The sequence below is a fragment of the Setaria viridis genome, chromosome 7 (genome assembly GCF_005286985.2).
Source record: "Setaria viridis chromosome 7, Setaria_viridis_v4.0, whole genome shotgun sequence".
NCBI classification, from domain to species: Eukaryota; Viridiplantae; Streptophyta; class Magnoliopsida; order Poales; family Poaceae; genus Setaria; species Setaria viridis.
The window spans coordinates 3,497,683-3,521,966 of NC_048269.2; the positions used below are offsets into that span (position 1 = coordinate 3,497,683).

The 24,284-nt window shown below is 47.8% G+C and overlaps 1 protein-coding gene across 3 annotated transcripts in view; it reads left to right on the plus strand.

Annotated features, from left to right (window-relative positions):
* Positions 1–740: 740 nt before the first annotated feature.
* The window catches only part of LOC117863962 (probable RNA-dependent RNA polymerase 3), a 37,644-nt gene continuing 14,100 nt past the window's right edge, over positions 741–24,284 (plus strand). The window contains exons 1-14 of one of the 3 annotated variants that reach the window (XM_034747900.2): positions 741–1,160; positions 1,520–2,165; positions 2,414–2,564; positions 2,809–2,892; positions 3,568–3,742; positions 4,097–4,301; positions 4,641–4,728; positions 4,806–4,931; positions 20,074–20,100; positions 20,245–20,316; positions 20,978–21,084; positions 21,690–21,823; positions 22,006–22,228; positions 23,290–23,545. In XM_034747900.2, coding sequence (XP_034603791.1) covers positions 860–1,160; positions 1,520–2,165; positions 2,414–2,564; positions 2,809–2,892; positions 3,568–3,742; positions 4,097–4,301; positions 4,641–4,728; positions 4,806–4,931; positions 20,074–20,100; positions 20,245–20,316; positions 20,978–21,084; positions 21,690–21,823; positions 22,006–22,228; positions 23,290–23,545 — 2,595 coding nt within the window. In that variant the 5' untranslated portion in view covers positions 741–859. Of the gene's footprint in view, positions 1,161–1,519; positions 2,166–2,413; positions 2,565–2,808; positions 2,893–3,567; positions 3,743–4,096; positions 4,302–4,640; positions 4,729–4,805; positions 4,932–20,073; positions 20,101–20,244; positions 20,317–20,977; positions 21,085–21,674; positions 21,824–22,005; positions 22,229–23,289; positions 23,546–24,284 lie in introns of all 3 variants that reach the window. The other 2 variants (XM_034747899.2, XM_034747901.2) reach the window with 2 other exon arrangements.

A 24,284-nucleotide genomic window follows, 5' to 3' on the forward strand; every position in this document is an offset into this window, starting at 1 on the left:
AGATTCGTCTCGCAAAGTACAACAAAACTGTGCAATTAGTTTTTGATTTCGTCTATATTTAGTACTCCATGCATGTACCGCAAGTTTGATGTGATGGGGAATCTTCTTTTTACATAGTGTCAAAGTTGGAAGTTTGGAAGGAAGTACTAGGCAGCAAGGAGCGTCCAGTAGACCTGTAGGCTTTTCAGCTTCGAGCTGACGTCCTTGGGCCTGTTCGCTTCAGCTTATAAGCTGGCTGAAAAGCTGAAACGGCTGATTTGTTGTGAGAGGAAAATACTGTTCGGTGGCTGATAAGCCGACTGAATAAGCTGAAGCGAACAGGCTGCTTTTTTCTGAGTTGACGTTGACGAGACCTGTCAGCTCGCTTTCAACGTGTCCCTGACTAGTCACACGACCCACAATTCCCAAACCTCCCTGCTTTCCCGCCACGCACCGCCCTCTTCCCTGTCGCACCATGTCAGCTTTCCTTCCCGTACTCCCTCAGTTCAGAAAGACCGCGATCCTCAGTCAACTAATTTAAATTTAATTGAATTTATACAAAATACCACATTTACAGTATAAAATAAATATCAATAGATTAATTATATAATATATTTTCATACTAAATTTATTTGAAGATATGAGTTAAATTTGAGACTTCCTGAGAATTTGGGACGGAGGGAGTAACAAACATCTCTCCCACTGCCGTGCAGGCCCCACCGCCACCATAAATGCAAAAGCCCCCAACCGCCGGCGCCGGCGCTCCCCTACGCTTTGCGCTTTTGATCCCAATCGCCTTTCCGCTTTCCGCTCCACCACCGCCTGCCATCTCACCCCGTCGTCGCCGGGGGATGCGCTGACCCTCCACCACCCCAAGCAAATGCAGCGTCCCGGCCCGTCTCAGGCGGCGCCCCTGCCGCCGGCGGTGGCCGCGGAGCTCGCGCAGCTCGAGCGGAGGCTGGGGCAGGTCGCCGAGGAACGGGCGCGCCGCGAGCTTGGGGCGCTCGGCGAAGCCCCGGCGGTCCGCGTGCTGCGGAAGATCGGGGGGTCCCAGCGGGAGGTCCGGACGCTCACCGGCTACATCATCACGGTCGCCAGGCAGGAGGCGTACGCGCTCAACGCGCTGGCCGTACCCACCGCCGAGAGCGCCGCCTGCTGCTCCTCCGCTCCTTCCCAGAGAGGTGAGGTCCCATCCCCCAGGCGGGCTCCAATTCTTCTTCACTTCATGGGTGTTTTTATTTTCTTTTAAGAAAATTGCTGGGAGGAAAATACTGTAGAATGCGGGCTGCAGCGTTGCTCGCAGTTTTGTGCTTCAGCGGTAGGTATTTCCAGCCTGCTATTTTCCGGGATGACCACTAGAATTTCAAAATAGGAATGTGCCATTCTGATCTCCCCTGACAATGAAATTTGTTGGCAGATTTTACTAGTCATTTGTTTCTTTTTGGCGCACTCTGTAATGCTTTCGTTAGTAGTGGGACTTTCATTTAAAATTAAAACAGTTCTTTAATGCTTCCTGATGATAGAATCTTGTGTTCAACAGATGAATCTGTACATGGACCGCAGTACCACAATGACGTCCAAATGGAAGAAATAGCTTCGGACCTCTCGAACCATTGCATTGTCATGGACGAGAGTCAAGGTCAGGAGGGTTTTCCGGTGATGATGGCAGTTGACAACCCATCTGATTGCATCTCCCCAAGGGATTGGAACCAGGATCGCATTGAAGTTGATAACGTTGCCCCACCAATGGCTTCTCAGGCAAACCAGATGCATATGCAGTATGATGACAGTATCCAAGAACTGATTTCCATTGCACCACATGGTGTTATGATGCTGGCTGAAAATCCTGGAAATGGCAGATCATCTGAGATGTGGAACCACACACAGACTGATAGCCCCAAGCACGAGATGGTTCCCACACATCCAAGAAGTGAATCCACCTCAAGCCGCTTGCAGCACTGTTTAAGATGTCTTCAGGGAGTTGGACCCTATGGATTCCATCTGGGCCCAGAGTGTGCAATAATGCTACAAAAGCCCGTGCCGAATCTTGATGCAGAAAATGCATTCAGGAAGGCAGCAAGCCCTCATATCACTAATGAATTGAGGAAGACGGCAAGCCCTCAGATGTGGGCGCTGGAGGATTTGGAGTTCTGCAGGAGATTTTTGATACTATCGTATCTTTGTCAGTAAGTCTTCAGTTTCGTTTTCTTTCTGGATTGTGAACAAAGAACATACTGCTTGTGAAGTGCGGGGTTTTGCTACCCTGTAAACAAATGGATTCAGAATATGTTTCCTTAGCTCACGTACCATTATATATTTCTAAAACAAACACGCGGTTTCTTCCTAGTATGTAATATCAGTTACCTATTTGAGACAAAAAGTAACTTTTGTTTGTGCTATGCTATTGCTAAGACATCTTCATTTCAAATTACAGGAATAACATGGAAGATGAAGCTGTACTGACCGTGGACTATATTAAATCGTTGAAGTTTCTGTCCATTGCTCATTTTGAGTCCGAAATTTGGAGCAAATTCGGCCGGAAGAATTTTCAGGCATCCAATAGAACTGCATCAGATAGGCCAAAGGTCGTATTGTGGTTGCTTTTTATTCTATAATGGTAGCCCCATGATACCTCGTTTTCAATGAAGCAAACTAGGTAAAATTTGTAACTGCACATGTCATGAGTACCCTTGAATATGCATGTGGCTCTTGGATTTTTGATGCTTCATCATTCCGGTACTTACATTTTCATGTAACAGATGATAATCGTATTTTTATGTCCTAACCTCAATGTTGGCTCCATTTACTCATTGCTGCCTTTACCTGCAGAATCTTGATTTGGACCCAAGTAAAACAAAAGTATACCATTGTAATATTGAGATAAGAGGGGATTCCGTATTCTATGTTTTGAAGGTTTGTGATGCTTCCAATATCTTTATTTTGTATTTGTGTTTCATTTTATTGTTGTTGTTCTCTTCACATCAACAAGTAGTCATACTACATTGTTCAATTTGTGTTAATCGCTTTTAACGTCTCACCAATCTAGCTTCCTGTAGTCAACATGCATGCGCGCGCGCAGACGTAGGTTGATTTCCAAGGTCATATTCTGCTCTGAGATTTCTGTGATTTAAAATTTTCGCTATTTCCTATTTCTGTAGGTTAATTGTTTGATGGATTCTTTGCTATTGGTTTCATTTAGAGAAAGTCATGCATTGCAAATTGTTTTCCTATATGCCGTTACAAGAATATTCTACTATTATCTTTATCATATTGTAGAATTTGTGCTGCAAACACGATAATTGGGGAACTGGCTGATATTTCTATCAACATAAAAGGTTCATATAACTCAATTATGATGTGCAATTCCTACTTAACTTCGCATAACATGTCCTAAAACAGTAATACATAGTTGTATAATTTGACAGACCATGCATCAAATTCCATTGATATATGAATAAAAGGATGAATGCCAATGACATTAATGGGTTAAGAGACCCGGATTGCCAAATGTTTCATTTGTGGGCCAGAAACATTTTGAGGAAATTTAGGGACAAACCTTATATTCTTAACCTTATTTGACTGAATCAGGGGCCATATATGGAGAATAAGAGGACTTACCTTCAGAAAGTTCTTGGTGATGATAACGTTCTTGTAGTAAAGTTTATGGTTCCTTCAGACACCAATGCTGATTTCTACCGCCAACTCTACCATAAGGTTGCTGAAGATGGTATTGTTTTGGGTCTGCGGCGATATCGTTTTATCGGTGAGTTTCTTGTTTATCATAATGCAAATTCTATTTGGATTTAGTAGTTATTACTAACAATATCATATGATGATTATTATACAGTCTCGACTCCACATGTTTGTACATTTTCTTTTGCTAGCCACTAGGGTTAACACATTTCAGCACTTGCCATAAGTATTACTCATGAATTTGTGAATTTCCTGGGGACATATGCACATTGTGTGTTTGGTGGATTGAGTGAGTGGATGTTTACCCACTCTCCAGTGCATTCTTATTGCAGCTGTGGACCTCTTAATTTATTTGCATTTTCCTCTGCTGCAGCATTTCTCGAACTTCTAGTTTGTTAGATTATTTTTATTTGGTCTTTCTCAGCTTACAAGGATGGAGCAAATGAGAAGAAAAAGAAAGACGATGGACAAGGGGAAATCAAGAAATGCACTTCATCTGTTAGGTGCTACTTTGTTTGCACTGAGTCGGTGGATGAGAGTTATATTCTCTCCAACAAAACAGTTGGTCAGTGCCGCAAACTGTTCATGGATATCCATACCGCTCCCACCTTGCCAAATTATATGAAAAGGTTTGTCATCTAACGTATTAAGCTAAATGAACCATGTCTGTTCCAACAGTCAAAGGCACCTTACCGGTGCAATCCGCGTGCCTTTTCTGGGTGGTGACAAGGTGCTAGGGAACTACAAATTCTGCTACCAAAATAATAACATTGAGTTTTCAAAAAATAGCCAAAGGGAGGTGCACTAGAAAGGGTGCCAATTTTTTTTATTAGGAGTGTACTTATGTTCTTGCAGTTGTTGCGGTTGAAAAAGAGAACTAACAATCAGATGTTATTGTTTTCTACATGGGTATGCATCCTCCCCTTTCTGGTGTGTTAAACTTATGTTCTTTGATTGGAATGATGCAGGTTTTCGTTGATACTATCCAAAACTGTAACACTGGAAGTTGATTTATCGACAGTTAATGTTATACTGATTGATGATGAACCTTGCCGGGTAATTAATTGCTTCCTCTTCAATATTTTCTTATTACTATTGAGCATACAACATGTATCTTCAATATGGTATTTCAGAATGAACATGGGAAAGTTGTTATTGAAGATGGGAAACGTTGGATCCATACTGATGGTACTGGCTTCATATCTGAAAATTTGGCTAAGAAATGCCCCAACAGAATTATCTCCGGAAAGAAGTCAAAAGTTTGTACACTTGGCCCTGTTTCCACAGTTTGTCATTTTTTTAAAGAAACTTTTAGCTATTACTCAATATTTTAAATTTATGGATGATATTTTGGGGGTTCTACAAATGGTTGCCGTCTTTCTATTTTTATTTAATTTATTGTTATTAGATCAACAGATTCATACCAAGAATGACAGTTCCCTGTTCTCTACGTAAAATAGGCTCATTTCTCAGATTTATCCATACAAACTACAGTCGACACCATCATCAACAACAAGGACATCATCACCAAAGGCCTGTGCCTATTCATTTTTTAGGCACATGAATAGCTACTTTCCATGCACTCATATCCAAGTACAATTCTTGGGTATATGCCGTTCTTTCAAGTCCCTTCTTGTTGCCTCCTCCGATATCATGTTCGGACAAGCCCCCTACTTCTCCTTAAATTATTGTTGCGCCTTTATGTTATGGACACCTTCTTCGGTGCTAAGTTCCATCGTAGGAACAAGAAGCCGGAGTCAGGCTAGTTGGTTAGGGAAATAAGTTAGTTCAGTTTAGATATTGCTTTGCTAGAGTTTGTTAGTTAGCTGGCTGCTAATATAAAGCATGGCAGAGTCCTTGTAATCCTCAAGTAGAAAGTAGTTGGAACGAGCCTCCGGAGAGAGGGCGAGATCCTATCTACCTTGTACTCTCCATTACCCAGCAATATAGCCATATCATCTTTGGTATCAGCTGGGACCTTCCTTGCAATCGCCTTCCTCCACGCCTGCATCTGCCATCATTGCCGCTAAACCCACCGCGCCTCATGCATCCACCATCATCACCATGGGCGATGAGTTCATCACAGCAATCGACCGGATGGTTAAGGCCATCGGTGATCTCGGCTCCAAGCTTGAGCGCGATGTTGCATTGGTCCGCACGAAGACTGGAACGATGAACGCCTCCACCAACAACCTGCAGACACAGATCTTAACAAACAAGGGTCGTTTCGACGCCTCCTCCGACAACAGCTTCGTTCTGCTGCCACACGCCGTCCACAAGCTACATTTCCCCAAGTACGACGGTGCTAAGGACCCGCTGGGCTGGTTGCACAAGTGCGATCAATTCTTTCGCTCGCAAGGGACGCCGGAGGATCAGAAAGTCCGGACGGCTTCGTTCTACATGGAGGGTGCGTCGCAGCAATGGTACTACCGCCTGGAGAAGAATACAGGCGTGCCGTCCTGGGCCAGGTTCGTGGAGGGCGTCAACAAGCGCTTTGGGCTGCAGGTTCGCGGCTATCCACTGGGTGAGTTAACTCATCTCCGGCGCACGAGCTCCGTCGATGAATATCAAGATCAATTCTTGAAGCTCCTGGCCCGTTGTGATGGCGTCACCGAGTAGCAGCAGATCGACATCTTCACGGCCGGCCTGGGCAACCCGATGCGCACCACGTGAAGATGCTCAAGCCGGAGACGTTCGAGGATGCAATGTCCCTGGTGCGGGCATACGAGCGACGGTACGATGCGCACGACGCCACGGTCGCTAGCACGTTCCCCTGCTTCCCCAGCCACGCCCAAGTCCTCACTTGCGGCAAGTGCCACTGGCTCTACACCGACAACGCCGGCGGCACCAGTTAAGGCGGCACCTCGCAATCCGCACTTCAGGCTCCTGTCACCTGAGGAGATGGCACAACGGTGGCTCGAGGGTTGTTGCTTCAATTTCTCGGAAAAGTTCACCCCCGACCACGCCATGTCGTGCTCAATGCGCGGCATCTATTTGCTGGAGCTTGTCGAGGTTGACCCCACGGACGAATTTGACCTCGACAACTTGCGCGTCTCCATCCACGCGCTCACCGACATCGCGATGGGGGATACGATCTGGCTGCATGCGGAGATCGTGGGCAGCGCCCTCTCCGCCCTTGTGGACTCTAGGTCCAATCATTGCTTCGTGTCGATGGCAACTGCGGCACGACTGGGGCTGACTCCGACGCCACGCCCTATGCTGACCGTGGGTGTCGCCAACGGTGAAAGAGTGCCGTCGTCAGGGGTGTGCACTGCCATCCCAATCCTGATCGGCCAGGAGCGCTTTTACGTGGACATATCTGTGATTCCCCTCGATGGCTACGAGATGGTCTTGGGCTGCTAGTGGCTGCACACCGTAGGACCTATTCTTTGGGACTTCACTGCCAAATCCATGTCCTTCTGGCTTTTTGATCACCGCGTCAAGTGGTTCGGCGTGGGCGCGTCCACGATGCTGAGGCTGTTCCTCATCGCTGCTTGTGACTTGGTGTCCCTACTCTTGGACGAATTCCGCGACGTCTTCAAGCCTCCGATGGGACTGCCGCCGTCTCACCGTCTGGATCACCGCATTCACCTCCTGCCTGACGCGCCGCCGGTGGTAGTACAGCCGTATCGCTACCCCCAATTGCTGAAGGATGAAATTGAGTGCCAGTGTGAGGAGATGTTACGCTAGGGGATCATTCAACCAAGCACGTCGGCGTTCTCCCCGGTGCTGTTGGTGCGCAAGGACGGTTCTTGGCGTTTTTGTGTGGACTATCGTGCCTTTAACTCCAAGACGGTGCGAGACATGTTCCGAATCCCATCGTCGACAAGCTGCTAGATGAACTCCGTGGCGCAAGGTTCTTCACCAAACTCGATTTGCGGAGTGGTTACCATCAAGTCCGAATGCATCCCGATGACATCACCAACGCGCCGTTGACGTTCCAGGCTTTGATGAACGAGGCGCTTTAGCTGTATTTGCATCGATTTGTGCTTGTCTTCTTTGACAACATCCTGATCTACAACTCCACTTGGGCGGACATTCGCGCTGTTCTGACCACCCTGCGCGCACAAGACCTGTTCCTCAAGCAATCCAAGTGCGTCTTTGGAGAGCGCTCTATAGCCTACCTCGGTCATGTGATTGGTGAATACAGTGTGGCCATGGATAGTAGAAGATTACTACTGTCCAGGCGTGGCCACTGCCATTGACGCTCCGGGCACTGCGGGGATTCCTCGGATTGATAGGTTACTACGGTAAGTTCATTCACAATTACGGTCTTATTGCTGCTCCCCTAACAGCCTTGCTCAAGAAAGAGGCGTTCCACTGGACGGACACTGCTACAGAGGCATTCAACGCCTTAAAGACAACACTCACCACAGCGCCGATTCTTCAGTTGCCGGATTTTGATCGGGAATTTGTGGTTGATTGTGATGTGTCCGGTTTGGGATTTCGTGCTGTTCTTCATCAGGGTCAAGGCCTTGTGGCTTTCTTTAGTAAGACAATGGCTCCTCAGCATGCCAAGCTTGCGGCCTACGAGCGCGAATTGATTGGGCTAGTTCATGCGGTGTGCCATTGGTGGCCTTATCTCTGGACTCGCAGCTTTAAGGTACGGACAGATCATTGCAGCCTCAAGTACCTTCTAGATCAGCGCTTGTCCACAATTCCCCAACACACTTGGATGAGCAAGTTATTTGGATACACTTTCACTCTGGAGTATCGCCTGGGCAAGCAGAATGTGGCGGTAGATGCGCTGTCGCCGCGCGATGAGGACAATGGGGTGCACTAGAACTTTGCCATCTCCATGCCGGAGTTTGCCCTCTTTGACGACTTCAGGCAGGAGTCCCTGTCGCTCGAGGAGATTGTGGCCAAGAAACGGGAGATTGAAGAGGGTACTGCCGGTGCCAATTGGTCACTGGTTGATGGTTTTGTTATACACCGTGGTCGTGTGTTTGTCCCTGAGTCCTCACAACTTTGGCTGCGGATTTTGGATACTGCCAACGTAGACATGAGGGCGTGCAGAAGACTCTTCAGCGCCTCAGTGCTTCTTTCTACACGCCACACGCCACTAAATTGGTCCGGGAGTTTGGCAAAGGCTGCGTCATTTGTCAGCGCAAAAAAACTGAGCATCTTCATCTGGCAGGGTTGCTGTAGCCGCTTGATGTTCCTCACAATGTTTGGAGTGATATTGCTATGGATTTTGTCGAAGGATTTCCCAGGGTCAGTGGCAAGTCAGTTGTCGTCACTGTCGTGGATAGGTTCTCCAAGTACATGTCACACTTGGTTTTTAAAACAAACCAAGTGCTACCTATATGTATGCCAGGATCAAGTTTCATACATATAGTGACATCATTAGTGAATAACATCAACAGTATCATGTAAAGAAATACAATAAAGACTTACGAAACCATCAGAGATATACAGCTTAATTTCGAAAACGGAGGCTCCAAACTTCACAGACAATCGACTGGGGGTTGTGTACGCCTAGAACTCAACATCATCTTCACAACAACTTCATGGCAGCTTGTTCTTCTGAGCAACGTTGGTTATAGCAAGGGTGAGCACATGTCGTACTCCGTAAGTGTGAGGAGAATATGAATGCAAGGCTTAAATAAGGAAAGGCTGACTAGTTGACTGCATTAAGCATTTTTAGTTAGTCAAATTTTATTATCACCTGATTACTAAGGTATAAGTATATACCAACCCACATTTAACATAAACATAAGCCATAGGCATATAGCACAAAGCATAACCACGATTTAAGTCCATCTTCAAGTATATTATGTTAGGATCTGAACTGTAACTCTCATCGAGAGGATGGCACTAGGAAGAGTTGGGGCAATTTTCTGGGTTTTCTTTCCACAATACCATGTCCAACCAAGGGTTGGGGATACATATTTATAGCTGGTCAAGCAGCCAACCAGCCAAGCATCAAGGCATATGCTAGTCTAAGATGCCTTTTGATGCTGTCCTATCTAGTCTAAGATGCCTAGGACTGTCCTACCCTAAAAGTAGTCAACAAAAGTGATGCTGCAGCAAGCATATGCTGCAGCCCCACTGTCCTCCTCCAGTCAACAAGGACCAGCAGTACCTACAGCCCCACTGTCCAGTCAACAAGGACCAGCAGTACCTACAGCCCCACTGTCCTCCTCCAGTCAACAAGGACCAGCAGTACCTACTGTCCTTAACTGCCAAGGACCAGCAGCCTGCGTGCTGCAACCAGCAACCCCACAAGGAAGCCAAGACTTATCCAGCATTCTCCCCCTAAGCCTTGTGCGTCGTCTTGTGGGAACGTTGGACCATCCCGGTCCGGGAACAGAGCTCAAGGAACTTGATCCTCCCAAGGGGCTTGGTGAGTAGGTCCGCAAGCTGATCCTTGGTGTTGATGTAGCTCGCCTTGATACTTCCTTCCTCCAAGCAGCCTCGGATGAAGTGGTACCTCACCTAGATGTGCTTGCTCCGCTCATGGAAAACGGGATTCTTTGCCAGGGCCAGAGCGGATTTGCTGTTCACCTTGAGCTCCACCGCTCTAGTGTCTCTGCCAAGGAGATCACCGAGCAGTCGGGCAAGCCAAAGCGCCTGAGTCGAAGCAGTGGAGGCCGCTATGTACTCGGCCTCGCAACTGGATAGCGCCACCACCTGCTGCTTGACCGACTGCCAGCTAACGAGGCACTTGCCGAGGAAGAAGAGAATCCCGCTCGTGCTCTTGCTGGTGTCGATGTCGCCGGTGTGGTCGCTGTCGCTGTACCCGACGAAGTGTGCCGCCCCGGGACACCTAGGGTAGAAGAGACCGTGGTCGAGAGTCCCCGCAACGTAGCGGACGATCCTCTTCACGGCTTGCTGGTGCTCCATCGTCGGTCGCTGCATGAACCGACTGACATAGCCGACGGAGAAAGCCAAGTCCGGTCGTGTGTGGGCGAGGTAGCGAAGGCTCCCCACAAGACGCCGGTACTGCGTAGCGTCTACCTCCTCCGTCGTGCTGTCGCGGCTCAGCTTCAGCCTCTCCTCCATCGGAGTGAGAGCTGGGTTGCAGTCGGTGAGCCCGGCTACCTCCACGACGCGCTTGGCGTAGGCGGTCTATCGAAGCGTGATCCTGGAGTCATCCTGGTGCACCTCGAACCCCAGGTAGAAGGAGAGAGGCCCCAGGTCACTCATCTGGAAGGTGGCCTTCATTTCTTCCTTGAACGCCGCCACCTCTGCGTCCTTAGTGCCGGTGATCACCAAGTCGTCGACGTAGACACCCACCAGCAGGGCATTTTCTCCATTGCCCCGCCGGTAGATGGCCGCCTCGTGTGGGCTTTGCTCGAAGCCCATCCCTTTGAGCGTGGAATCCAACTTGGCATTCCACGCCCTCGGAGCCTGCCGCAGGCCATAGAGGGCCTTGCGCAAGCGCAACACCTTGCCCTCCTTGCCGGGGATCGCAAAGCCCGGCGGCTGGTGTACGTAGACCTCCTCCTTCAAATCGCCGTTAAGAAACGCCGACTTGACGTCCATGTGATGAACGCGCCAGCCTTCCTGGGCGGCCAGCGCAAGGAGGAGTCGCACGGACTCCATCCGTGCCACGGGGGCGAAAGCATCGTCGAAGTCGATCCCCTCTTGCTGCACAAACCCGCGTGCCACCAAGCGAGCCTTGTGCTTGACGATGGCACCGGCTTCATCCCTCTTCGGCTTGAACACCCACTTAAGGGTGATCGCGCGGTGACCACGAGGGAGGTCAGCAAGCTCCCAGGTGCGGTTCTTCTCAACCGCGTCCATCTCCGACTGCATCGCAGCGCGCCATGCCGTGTGTCTTTCGGCCTCCGTGAAAGACCGAGGTTCGCCGTCGTCGCATGCAAGGTGCAACTGTGCCTCCAGGTCGCGAGGCACCAGTCCCGGCACCGGCTGGTCACTGAGGAGGTCTTTCATCGTACGGTACCGCAACTGCTCGCCGTCGTGGTACGCGTCGATGCACTCCTCGTCGTGAGAGAGCGGAGTAGCGAACTCCACCGGGCTGTGCTCGACATGAGCTGGAGTCGGAGTAGACGTGCCCGGAGGAGTGGCCGTTGGTGCTGGAGTACGTGGTGTCGCCGGCTGTGGTGGTGCCGGCGAGAAGCTCATCGCAGCCGAAGTCGGGGCTGGAGAGCGTGGCACTGCCGGAGTAGCAGGCATCGGAGTCGGTGGAGGTTCGGGGACCGGGGTAGGCACGCTCGACGAAGAAGAGTTGCCTACTCCCCCAGCTCCCTCGAAGTGGACGTACTCGACAGTGAAGTCGGCGTACGTCGGAGTCGAACCGTCATCCAGCGCCTTGTCCCACGCCCATCCTCGCCCTTCGTCGAACACAACATTGCGCACTGTGCGCACACGCTGTGTCTCCGGGTCGAGAATGCGGTAGGCCTTTGAGCCCTCCGTGTAGCTGATGAACACTCCTGGAGTGATCCTGTTGTCAAGCTTGCCGATGTGGCCAAGCTCCTTGGCAAACGCGAGGCAGCCGAAGACCCGCAGGTGGGACACCGCCGGCTTGCGCCCATGCCAAGCCTCGTATGGCGTCCTGCCGTCGAGCGCCTTGATGGGCGAGCGGTTGAGGATATAGACAGCCGTCACCACCGCCTCTCCCCAGAGAATAGCCGGCATCCCCCTCTGCTTGAGGAGGGCCCGAGTCATCCCCACAACCGTCTGGTTGCGCCGCTCAACAACGTCGTTCTGCTGCGGGCTGTACGGCGCGGAGTAGTGGCGCTGAATGCCCGCATCAGCGCAGTTCGACGCGAACTCAGCCGCCGTGAATTCGCCGCCGTTGTCGGTGCGCAGCACGCGCAGCTTGCGGCCACACTCCGCCTCTGCAGCAGCCTGCGTGCGCCTGATGGCGTTCGCAGCCTCCCCCTTGCTGCCGAGGACCATCACCCACATGTAGCGGGAGAGGTCGTCGACGAGCAGCAAGAAGTAGCGTCGTCCTCCGGGTGTGGCCGGTGTCACCGGGCCACACAAGTCCCCGTGCACGAGCTCGAGCCGCTCCTTGGCTCGGAAGCTCGCCTGCTGGGGAAAGGGGAGACGCCTCTGCTTTGTCAACACACAGACATCGCAGAACTGCTCCACGTGATCAAGACATGGTAGGTCTCGCACCATCTCCTTGGCACTGAGCCGCTTCAGGGCCTCAAAATGAAGGTGGCCGAAGCGCTCGTGCCACTGCCACGCCTTGTCGTCCCGACGAGCAGCGAGGTAGAAGGGTTGTGCCACCTGCACATTAAGGATGTAGAGGCAATTTGCGCCTCTGGTTACCTTGGCAAGAAGGCGACGACGGCGGTCCCAAATCCTCATGACTTCGTCGTCGATCACCACGCGTGAACCGTTCTCTTCCAGCTGTCCCATGCTGATGATAGAGTTCCTCAGCGCGGGGATGTAGTACTCCGGTGAGCAGCCTGTGCTCTCCAGACTCGGCGGTGAAGATGACGGAGCCGACGCCCTTGATCTCTACGCCGGAGGCATCCCCAAACTTGACGGTGCCTCGGACGCTAGAGTCAAGCTCGGTGAAGAACTCTCGCCGACCGGTCATGTGCTGGGTAGCGCCGGTGTCGAGGCACCACCCCTCAGTCCTATCGTTGCTGGAGCCGTCGCCGAGGAAGGCGTGTGCCCTCGGCTCGTCAAGGTGGAGGAGAACCGCTGCGGCCGATGCCGCTGGAGTTAGCTCGATGCTTGCATGTGCCAGGAGCAAGGCCGGCTCCTCCTCCTCCGCTAGTGCGACGTGAGCCTGGCCGCGTCTTGGCTGTCGACAGTCATTGGCCCAATGGCCAAGCCTGCCACAGTTGCGGCACGTGTCGTCTCGTGGCGGCCTATGCTCGCCGGCGGCACCACCCTGGGCGCATCCTCGCGCGCCGCCCTCGGCACCTTGTCGAGCCTTGGGCGCCTTGCGTGGCTTGCCGCGCCTGCGGCCGCCTGTTGAGGAAGAAAGCTCCCCCTTCTTCCGATCACCCTGGCGGGCCTCCCACTGCTCCTGAGTGAAATGGAGCTTCCCGCCAATGATGACAGGCCCTGAGGGAGGCTGTGACTCGTCGCTGTCGACGACCTTGAGGCGACCTATCGCCTCCTCGATTGACATCCTGGAGAGGTCCAGTAGAGACTCGATCGAGCGAGCAATCTGCTTGTACTTCTCGGGTACGCAGCGGAGGAGCTTCTCGACAGCTCTCTCCTCGCCGTAGGTGTCGTCGCTATTGCACCATCTTCTGCAACAGAGTGTTGAGACGGAGAGCAAAGTCATCAACGTCCTCACCTAGCTTGAAGGCCAGGTTCTCCCACTCCTTGCGAAGTGCCTGCAGTGTGGACTTGCGGGCGCGATCGCTGCCGATGCGTGCCGCAGTGATGGCGTCCCAAGCCTCCTTGGTAGTCCGCTTCTGGGAAAGCGAGAACTGCATCTCGGGCGGGACTGCAGCGATGAGGGCGTCCAGCGCCCGTCGATCCTCATCGTAGTCGACGTCGCCGTACCGGACTGCCTCCCACATGTGCCGCACCTGGAGCCTCACCCTCATCACCGCGGCCCACTCGACGTAGTTGGTCTTGGTGAGGGTAGGCCACCCACCACCGGGGCCAACTTCCCTGACAACAGCATGGGCCCCGTGGCGGCCATGACGGCGGTCCGGGGAGGGAGAACCACGCTGCCTGTAAGGGCCGCGCTCTCCGTCGACCCGGTCGCCGTGCCGCCGATCGAACTCCATCTCCGCCTCCAGCTAGGCAGCCTTCTCCCGCAATCGCTGGACCTCCAGTGCGACGTCGATGTGCGGGTCGCCCTGGAAGTCACGGTCACCATGTCCGCCAGGAACACGGTCGTCGCGTGCGTCCCCGCCTGGAGCGCCGCCGGCGCGTGCATGCCCGTCGGGGCTGCCGCCGCCGCGCCCGCGGTGGTGCTCGGCTGCCCACTGCGCCGCCCGTTCCTGCGCCGCCTCCCTTGCTTGCACGAGCTCTACGTCGGTACCGCCATCGGCAGAGGTAGCGCTGCTGATGCTACCGCCACGTAGTCTCGAGCTCCGCTGCCGCCGCACGTGCGGCATCTGCCGCCGCTTCCGCTTCCGCCCTTGCTGCAGCCAGCTCCGCCGCCGCCAGCCTCGACGCCCTTGCCGCCGCCGCAGCGGTCTCCGCCGCCACTCAGGTACGCTCCTCTGCCGCAGCGAGCTCGGCCTCCTGCCGACGTCGTGCGCTCGAGGCGACTGAGTGCTGAGACTGTCCTGCAGACATAGCGCGCCACCGGGGGGCCGCGTGGGGAAGAGGCTGCTTCCGACGAGCTGTCGCTCGTCTGCGTAGAGGGATAGGAGTGAGCAAGGACAGCCGGTGCTTCTGCTACCGGCTGGGGACGAAAGGTGGTTGGGGAGGGTTGTGAGCAGGAGATGTTCAAGCTACAGGATAGTACGGCTCTGATACCAGTTGTTAGGATCTGAACTGTAACTCTCATCGAGAGGATGGCACTAGGAAGAGTTGGGGCAATTTTCTGGGTTTTCTTTCCACAATACCATGTCCAACCAAGGGTTGGGGATACATTTATAGCTGGCCAAGCAGCCAACCAGCCAAGCATGAAGGCATATGCTAGTCTAAGATGCCTTTTGATGCTGTCCTATCTAGTATAAGATGCCTAGGACTGTCCTACCCTAAAAGTAGTCAACAAAAGTGGTGCTGCAGCAAGTATATGCTGCAGCCCCACTGTCCTCCTCCAGTCAACAAGGACCAGCAGTACCTACAGCCCCACTGTCCAGTCAACAAGGACCAGCAGTACCTACAGCCCCACTGTCCTCCTCCAGTCAACAAGGACCAGCAGTACCTACTGTCCTTAACTGCCAAGGACCAGCAGCCTGCGTGCTGCAACCAGCAACCCCACAAGGAAGCCAAGACTTATCCAGCATATTAATTATGTGAGGGTCCAGGCCGCTCTTGACCGTGAGCACGGCTGATCGTTCAGTTTTACACTCTGTAGAGGTTGCACATCTTTACCCACAAGTCGTGTAAAAGTTCAGAAGAACTTTGGACCCAACCACGTTGTGCGGGCCAGGCACAATACCACACTTCCGAGGTGTGATTGCATAGGGATGCTACGAGGCCTTTACAAAGATTCGCTAGTAAGTGGTAACCCGCTAAGGTTTCCGGATCAGTAGCGGAGCATAACAGTTCCCTAGTGGGTACAGTGTCTTAGCAAAGCCTACTTCCCAAGGGAGCGAGTGCTATACCCTATCTGCCGCTGCCCCTCTTGCCCTTTCGGTAAGATTATCCCAGACTAGAGTTTCTAATTATTCAGCTAAGACCAGAGCCATTTAGTCTTGTGGTAGCACTGTTTTCCTGGGTGGTCGCTCCATGTTCCGATTAAACTTTATGATCTTGTATTAGTGAAAGGTATAGCATAAATAAAACAAGTTTAATCATTAAGTTCATTAAGCCACCATAACCCAAGTATAGCAGCTAAGCATAGCTACCCAATAGAAAGATAAACCCAGGTTAACAAGGAATGATCATAAAAATTAGGCAAACCTTAATAGGACCCATCAAATTAAATGCAAGCATATGCAATAGTGATTAAATAAAGTTATTGGGACAAAAGCACCAGTACACACTTGCTTTTCTCCAACGAAAAATTACTCTTACTGCTCTTCAGCTCTTGCTCTCTTCAAACTCTTTCTCTTCAAATCTTCCGAATAGCGATCCTTCTACTCGAAGCAATCACCGGCATAAACATACAAGCAAACAAACAACTACAACTAAGAACAATACACCAATTGAGAGAAGAGCTTTAAAAGAGCGTACTAAAGGATAGGGCTCGATTATAGGATTACACGAACGTAAGAAAACGCTTAAAACAGAACTATGGTTGAAAAGGTAAAAACTATCGAGAGATTTGAATTCTAAAAGAAAAGACAAGAGCTACATGCTGCATTTATTTTAGTTGAGAAAAACAATGTAAAGATATTTCAGAGAAATATCCATAGTTGGAATTAATCAAGTTATATTGGTCTCTAAAAACACGGTGTAAAACTTAGTCAAATTTTATTTATAAATATTTAAGTACAATTTATGTAAATTAACATTTGAGTTTAAAAGAGGCATGTAAAGGCATCTAAGTGTATAACTTTTTATTTTGAGTTCAACTAAACAGATTAGATTAAAAACACATCTGTATTCGTATTAGTCGAATTAACATTTAATTATGAAAACTCGAGATGTAACCTATGTAGCTTTTATTTAGAAGACAAATTGAATAAACATTAATCGAATTGAATTTAATTTATGAAAAGCCGAGGTATATCTCTAATTAGCTTTTAATTGGAAGAATTATTTAGGTAAGCATTAATCAAATTAACTTTATTTTTATGAAAAACCAATATATAACCTAATTGGCTTTTGTTTGGAAAAGTACATGAAGTAGGCATTAATCAAATTGATGTTTATTATGAAAAAAGGTGTATAACTCTGAGTAGATTTTGTTTAGAGAAGACACATGTTTATCAGGGATTAATCAAATTAATATCAAATTTATTTTCAAAAACATGCATGAAGGAAATCATCACCACTAACGTGTACTTTATGTCATCATGAATCTAACGCAACTTGAACGGATAAAAACGGAGTTAAAACGTGGATTCAACAAGCTAAACAAAGTCGCAAGGGCCTAAACGTGATTAACCGTATACTTCAGGGGTTAGCAAGGAAGATTAGCAAGACACAAGGATTAGTGTTCACCAATAGATCAAAACCTAGGGTTAGATCTGCAAAAGCTCTTGGGTAAGACTGGATCTAAGGTTTAGAACGATTCCAAGGGTTTCTCTGCAGATTGACCAAGACACAAGGAAAAAGGTTGGTAATTACAGGTTTGGCTAGGGGCCTATTTGCAAACTGGAGAGCTTCTTCCTCCTTTCGCCAGGAAGCTTCTGGCCAGCCGGCTTGCCGATGCTCCGGTGGCCTACGGTCTTGGGCGGGCGGCGCAAAAGGGAAGAGGAGACCGAGGGAAGCACGGGGATGTTCTCATCGGCGATGGGGAGGCGGTGCAGCGGTCGAAATTTGGCCGGCGGTGGACAAGGCGATGGCCGGCTCAGGCTTCCCCGCGGCGGCGGCGCTCCGGCGTCGATTAGACGGCGAGAAGTGGCGGCGGGGGTGCAGCTTGGCCGTTTTCTCCGATGATGCCCCTTGGCGGCGAATCGGCGAGCGGCGGTGCTCAGCTCCAGCCGGCGGACGAACGGCGGCGCGGTGCTTGCGAGGTGGTGGCGCGAACAGCTGGACGTGAGGCGGCGAAAAGGGGCGCACAGGGGCTCGAGCGCTCGCCCTTTTATAGGGTTGCACGGAACCCTAGCGGTGCGAACGCCGAGGGAGGCCGGTGGCGGCGCCAGCCGTCCTCGGCCTGGGTGGCACGGCCCCCGATGGGCCTGGCGGGCCGGCTGCTGAGCCTCTGCGGGTCGGGCCCAAGGCTCGGCCCAAAGGGAAAGGATAGGGTTTATTTTCCAGAAATTATTTCCCGTGTAATGATAAATCTAGAAAAATTTAGATAAATCAATTAAGTCAAGAAAAATACTCTGAAAATCCCAAAAATTTCAGGAAAAATCCCAGAGATAGTTTGGGACACCAGGTATCCAAATAAAATATTTGGAGCTCGAGAAAAGGATTCTAGAACCTTCCAAAAATTGGATTTATCTGTAGAAAAGTGAGAATAAATTCCAAAAAAAGTTGGAAAATTCTCAAAAGGGTTTGGGCGTCATCTAAACGCATTTTTAACACTTTTGCATTGAAGAAAAACCAAGATGCATAGGCATGAATGCAACACTCAAAACAACCTTATTTAATTTAGAAAAAACAAACAATTATTTTTCCTGTACTAAATTTCTTGTAAAGAAAAAAAATAAATGTTGGGGAAAATTTTAAAATTATGGTAAATTATTGTTTAATTATTCCTTTTAATCACATCCTGAAATTCAAAAATTTTAGGGTGTGACAGTACGCTCATTTCATCGCTTTGGGGCATCCATACACAGCGCTGTCCGTGGCCTGTGTTTTCTTTGATCAAGTGGTCCGCCTCCATGGTTTGCCGTGCTCCATCATCACCGATCGTGATCCCGTGTTCACCAGTTAGTTGTGGAAAGAACTATTTACATTGTTAGGCATCAAGTTGTGGTTAAGTTCAGCATTCCATCCTCAGAGTTCTCGGTGTTTACTTCTGATGCTTAGCTGGAGATCGTCCCAAGAATTGGTTGCGTTGGCTTCCTTGTGCAGAATTTTGTTATAATTCTTCTTTTCAGACGGCTTTACAAGCAACTCCGTTCCAGGTGGTGTATGGCCGTGATCCGCCTACCCTCCTTAGCTATTAGCTGGGCTTGGCTCATGTTGCTGCAGTGGACAGAGAGCTGGTTGATCGGGACATCTTCTTGGCTGACATTCGGGAACGATTGCTTAAGGCTTAGGACTACATGAAGGCCGCCTAGGATAAGCATCATCGGCCTCTGGAGTTTGCTGTAGGCGATTGGGCGTGGCTGCGTCTTCATCAGCATTCCGCCACTGCTGTCACTGATAAATCCAACGCCAAGCTTGCTCCTCGTTACTATGGGCCTTTCCAGGTGCTTGAACATGTGGATGAGGTGGCTTATCATCTTCGTCTTCTGCCCAAGGCTCGCATCCATGATGTGTTCCATGTCGTCTTCTTGAAGAAATACCAGGGAGCTCCACCAGAGGAAATTGTTGCTTTACCTGTGATTGCTCATGGCCAGGCTGTGCCTATGCCAGCTAAAGTGGTTTGTGCTCGCTCTGCTTGTCAATCCTGGGAGTTGCTTGTTCAATGGGTTGGCCAGGGACCTGCTGATGCTACTTGGGAGCCGCTTGATCAATTCAAGGAGCGGTATCCAGAATTTCAGCTCAAGGACGAGCTGTTTTACCAGCGGGGCGGAAGTGTTATGGACACCTTCTTCGGTGCTAAGTTCCATCGTAGGAACAAGGAGCCGGTGTCAGGCTTGTTGGTTAGGGAAATAAGTTCGTTCGGTTTACATATTGTTTTGCTAGAGTTTGTTAGTTAGTTGGCTGCTAATATAAAGCATGGCAGAGTCCTTGTGATCCTCAAGTAGAAAGTAGTTGGAACTTCTCAGAGCCTCCAGAGAGAGGGCGAGATCCCGTCTACCTTTGTACACTCCATTACCCAGCAATATAGCCATATCACTTTAGGATTCTAGTATGCACTGGCACCTTTGAAATTCTCTGTGGACATGTCCATGCAAACTACAGTGTGTCATTGATTTCATTGCTTTGAACTTGTTCACTGAACCACTTTTCTTTCTGTTCCTCCGAAATTGAAGTACATATATAAATAAAGGAGCATTGTGAAAGTCACTCCTAAATATGTATGCCTTTGCATGGAATAGAGTAGTTTATGGTAAAGGTTCATACAACTGTCAATTGATATATTTATTATTTCTATTCCTTGTTCAGGATTATATGCATCGAGGTGAAACAATGGTGAGGTCTACGAGTTCAAAGCGGAATCATTCTCATCATTCAATATGCATCTTATTAATTATGTGCCTTTTATGGTCTCCTACTATCTGAATGTGTTGCGATTTAACAAATGGTTTTGTTCTTACAATCTGTTCTTTTCTCTAGCCTCTTCTCATACAGGTCCGTCTTTTTTATAATGGATATGCTGTAAAAGGAACTCTACTAGTTGACAAAAGGGTATGCATTCAGAGTTCCACAATCTGGACATTATGTTACATTCAAAATCTAGCAATCCTGTTTTGCTTTTGAATGGTGCTGCAATATTTTTTTTGGAAGAAGTCCATTTTACTACCCTGAACAATTCACTTTGTCCGCTTAACCTCCTCAACAAAATTTAGGCTCGATTTACTCCCTCAAACTATTTCAGTTGGTCTAATCTACCCCTTAATAAGATTTGTCATTTCTGTTTCTCCACGTACAAGTTGAGTTTTATATTCAAATTTTGTGTGGGTGACTTATAGCATGATGTTCTACATTAGAAATTTGTCACGATTATTTTTCATGCAGCTTTGTATCTCTAGTATCAATTGGTATCAAATGTTCCTAGCCTATGAAAATTTTTAATGAATTTTTCTAACATAGGGCATCACGTTCTCTATCGACTCACAAAATTTGAGCTTAAAACTCAACTTGTACACGGAGAAACAAAAAAGACAAATCGTGTTAGGGGACAGATTGAACCAACTGAAATAACTTGGGGGAGTGAATCGATCCTAAATTTTGTTGAGGGGGTTATGAACAAAGGTGGATTGCTCAGATAGTAAAATGGATGTTTTCGTTTTTGGAAAAGACTTTCTTAGCTTACCTAAAACCAAGTATCCTTTCTTTTCTATTACAGCTTCAAGATGATACTATTGTTATCCGACCATCAATGGTAAAAGTAAAAGCTGATCCAAAGTTGTCCTGGTTGCAGTCTCTCAGTTCTTTGGAAATAGTTTCCACGAGGTATGCCAGGAAACTTTTTGTACTGTTGGATTTAGATTGTAAGTACATACTTAGTTTCTTTGCACATTTGAATAGTTGGGGATTTCATATACATCCTTCTGTTGTAACCTTAAAGTCTCTGCAAAGTATCATCCCGTGTCATTCTTGGTTGGTGAAACTATTTTTGTACCTTTTACTCTGTTTTGTGGCTAAACTTAATTTGTTTCACTATGTCTTGTAAACTTCTGGTTGAGGCAACTGGCAAGGCCATTGTAGCTAGTTTTGCCTTTCAACTGATGTTCTAAATGTAACTGTTGACCGTCGTTGTAGTTCAAAAATGGTGTGTTGTGATAATTAGGAGGACACACCTTCGATCTATACATCAACTTTTCAATCAGTTGGTTGTTGCATGGGGTTTGTTGCGTTAGCATAACCTCATTTGCAGTTTGAGACACTGCTGCACTTTAGCTAAATATAAAAAATAAATCATTCCAATATTAAGGGACTGGTGGTCATATAGTCTCCAATTGTGCGTGTATGCAAGCACATGTTGACAAACAAGTTAATTTGGTTTGAAACGAATATTACCATTGTTTGTGTCTTTTTATCAGCCGTCAATCCGACAGGACATCAACATCAAGGACCTTGATTTCACTTCTTCATTATGGAGGTGTTAAGGCGGAATATTTTATGGAACTTCTACATAATGCAATTGAAGGGGTTGCGAATGCTTGTTATGATTTCAGACATGCACTAAAGCGTAAGTCCAAATAACTGGGGTTCCATATTTTTCATTGACTGCTTTTATGTTTGTGTTTCTGTGTGCTGTAGTACCTGCACCCATAAGTTTGTACTTATTCTAATAATGCATTTTATAATATTTCTTTCACTTGACTTCTCGTACATTGATTAAGGAGCGCTCTTTTTATATGGTCCATGCAGTTGCCTCTAGATACGCTAATATGGAGGATTCAATGTTGGAGCAAATGATTCATTCTGGAATTCCACTAGAAGAGCCATACTTGCTATCTAGACTGAATTTCATAGCCAAACAGGAAATGAAAGGTTTCAGAGAAGGAAAGCTACCAATTGATGAATGCTATCATTTGATGGGTTCAACAGATCCTACAGGAACGTTGAAACCAAATGAAGTTTGCGTGATACTGTAAGTGGTAGCATTCATGTGTATGTTTTATATGTGCCCTTTGAGTGCATTTATCTGTAGGTTTCATTGTTTCAATGATCCTCCATTTTTTGATCACCAACTTCACCATTTAAGAGTCTGTGATGACAATGTGATTATGTTAATAAATTAGTGATATGCACCTTTTTGTTTTCCATGAACACAGTGAGGATAACCCTACTGGATGTTGTTAAGAAACTTCAAATTCCTGTAAGGCTCCGTTTGGATCCCTTCATTTGAAGGAATTGGAATCTACTTAATGGAGTAGGCTAATTTATCTTGGAACGTGGTATTCCACAACTTTCCAAAGTTTATATAAGCCTATCTTAAATTCATGGGGTGGGAGATGGAAATTGATTCTATAGATTATGATTATTAGAATGGAATTCAATTCTTATAGCACGCTCTTGAACTCGCTTCCCTATAGTAGAAGTGCAGCACATAAGTATCTCTCCCATATCGCCAACAAATAATATACAAATATATTCCACATACAATTATATTAGCTTAATTAATTTGTGTCTAAATTATGATTATTAGAATGGAATTCAATTCTAATGATCCAAACGGGACCTAACTGTTTTCATGATATATAATTTCTGTAGCAGCAATGCTCTAACTTTACCATTTTTCTTATTCATACTATTTTCTTTTGTCTATTTGGTTTTGGTTGAAAAGAAAGAATATCCGAGGCACAAGAAGAAATAGTCAAAAGATGATAAATAAATACACATGGCCATTTGATTCTTCAAAATGTTGAAGGATTATTTTTTTGTCAGTCAAATTAAACTAACTTTTCAGTTGTGAACACAATCTTTTAAGAAAACTAGGAAGTGGGTTGTGGGAAGGTTTGCTATTACTTCACATGAAAAGGGAAATGTTTTTATGCTTCACAGAAGGTATTGAAAACTTGCATTCTTTGGCATGGCTAGCCTCCTATAGAACATACATTACTATGCAGTTATCAATTATTGGAGCATGACTAAATATTTGACATCAGGCTCTACTGTTGTTTATTGCTGACTTTATGTCCTACTAAACAGTGATAGTGGCCAATACTCTGGAGATGTGCTTGTGTTTAAATATCCTGGTCTCCATTTCGGTGATATACACATCTTAACTGCAAGGCAAATTAGCGGACTTGAGAAGAATTTTGTTGGATATTCAAAAAATGCAATACTTTTCCCTACTTCTGGTAAACGATCATTGGCTGATGAGATGGCCAACAGTGATTTTGATGGTGACGAGTACTGGGTCTCAAAAAACCACATGGTCAGTTCATTTCGGTTTTCATTTTATGTAAGTTCTTTAGGAATATTTTATTTCGTCTCTGCAATGACTAGGACTGCCTCCCACAAGCCTCATTACTATGTTTGGCTCGCAGGCAGCCTCACGAGCCAATTGTGGTCTTGTTGGCTTGATCAATGCTTTCAAGAGCCGGCTATAGCCGGATATAGCGTCTCAGAAAGCCCAGCTCTAGGATAGTTAGCTTTTAGCACTAAGTGAAGATTTTCGCTAATAGCCCTTGATAGCGAGCAATCTGTTTTTTTTAGAGATGTATGGGTTACAACTCCCATCTATGTGATAGTCAACTTTTCCCCTTCCAATGTCAAAGCTACTCAACCACGACCCCCAATCATCTCTGGTGAGCTCAGCTTGTCTAACTGCCTAATCGGATACCAATATTACAGATTTACAGTCAACTTGTGTTCACGCTGGAGTTGTACGTTGGATCACGGTTCCCACTGTGTGAGCAGTGTTATTTTTGTAGGAATGAAATTCCATTAAACTAAGGACTCACTTCCTTGCGCTGCCATAATATGTGATTTGTTACATAGCCTAGGAAAATAACTAAATCAGTAGCTAATAAAATTCAGACTCAAAAGGTTCAATTTGTTGGCCCAAAATGATCTTTTCCATTAACCACACCCACAAAGGCAGCTTGGGGTACATATTTATAGCCAACCTTGGGTAGGTGGCTCACAAGCTAAGCAAAGCATCTAAAGCAGTAGTTGGTGATAAGGTGCACGTAGGCACG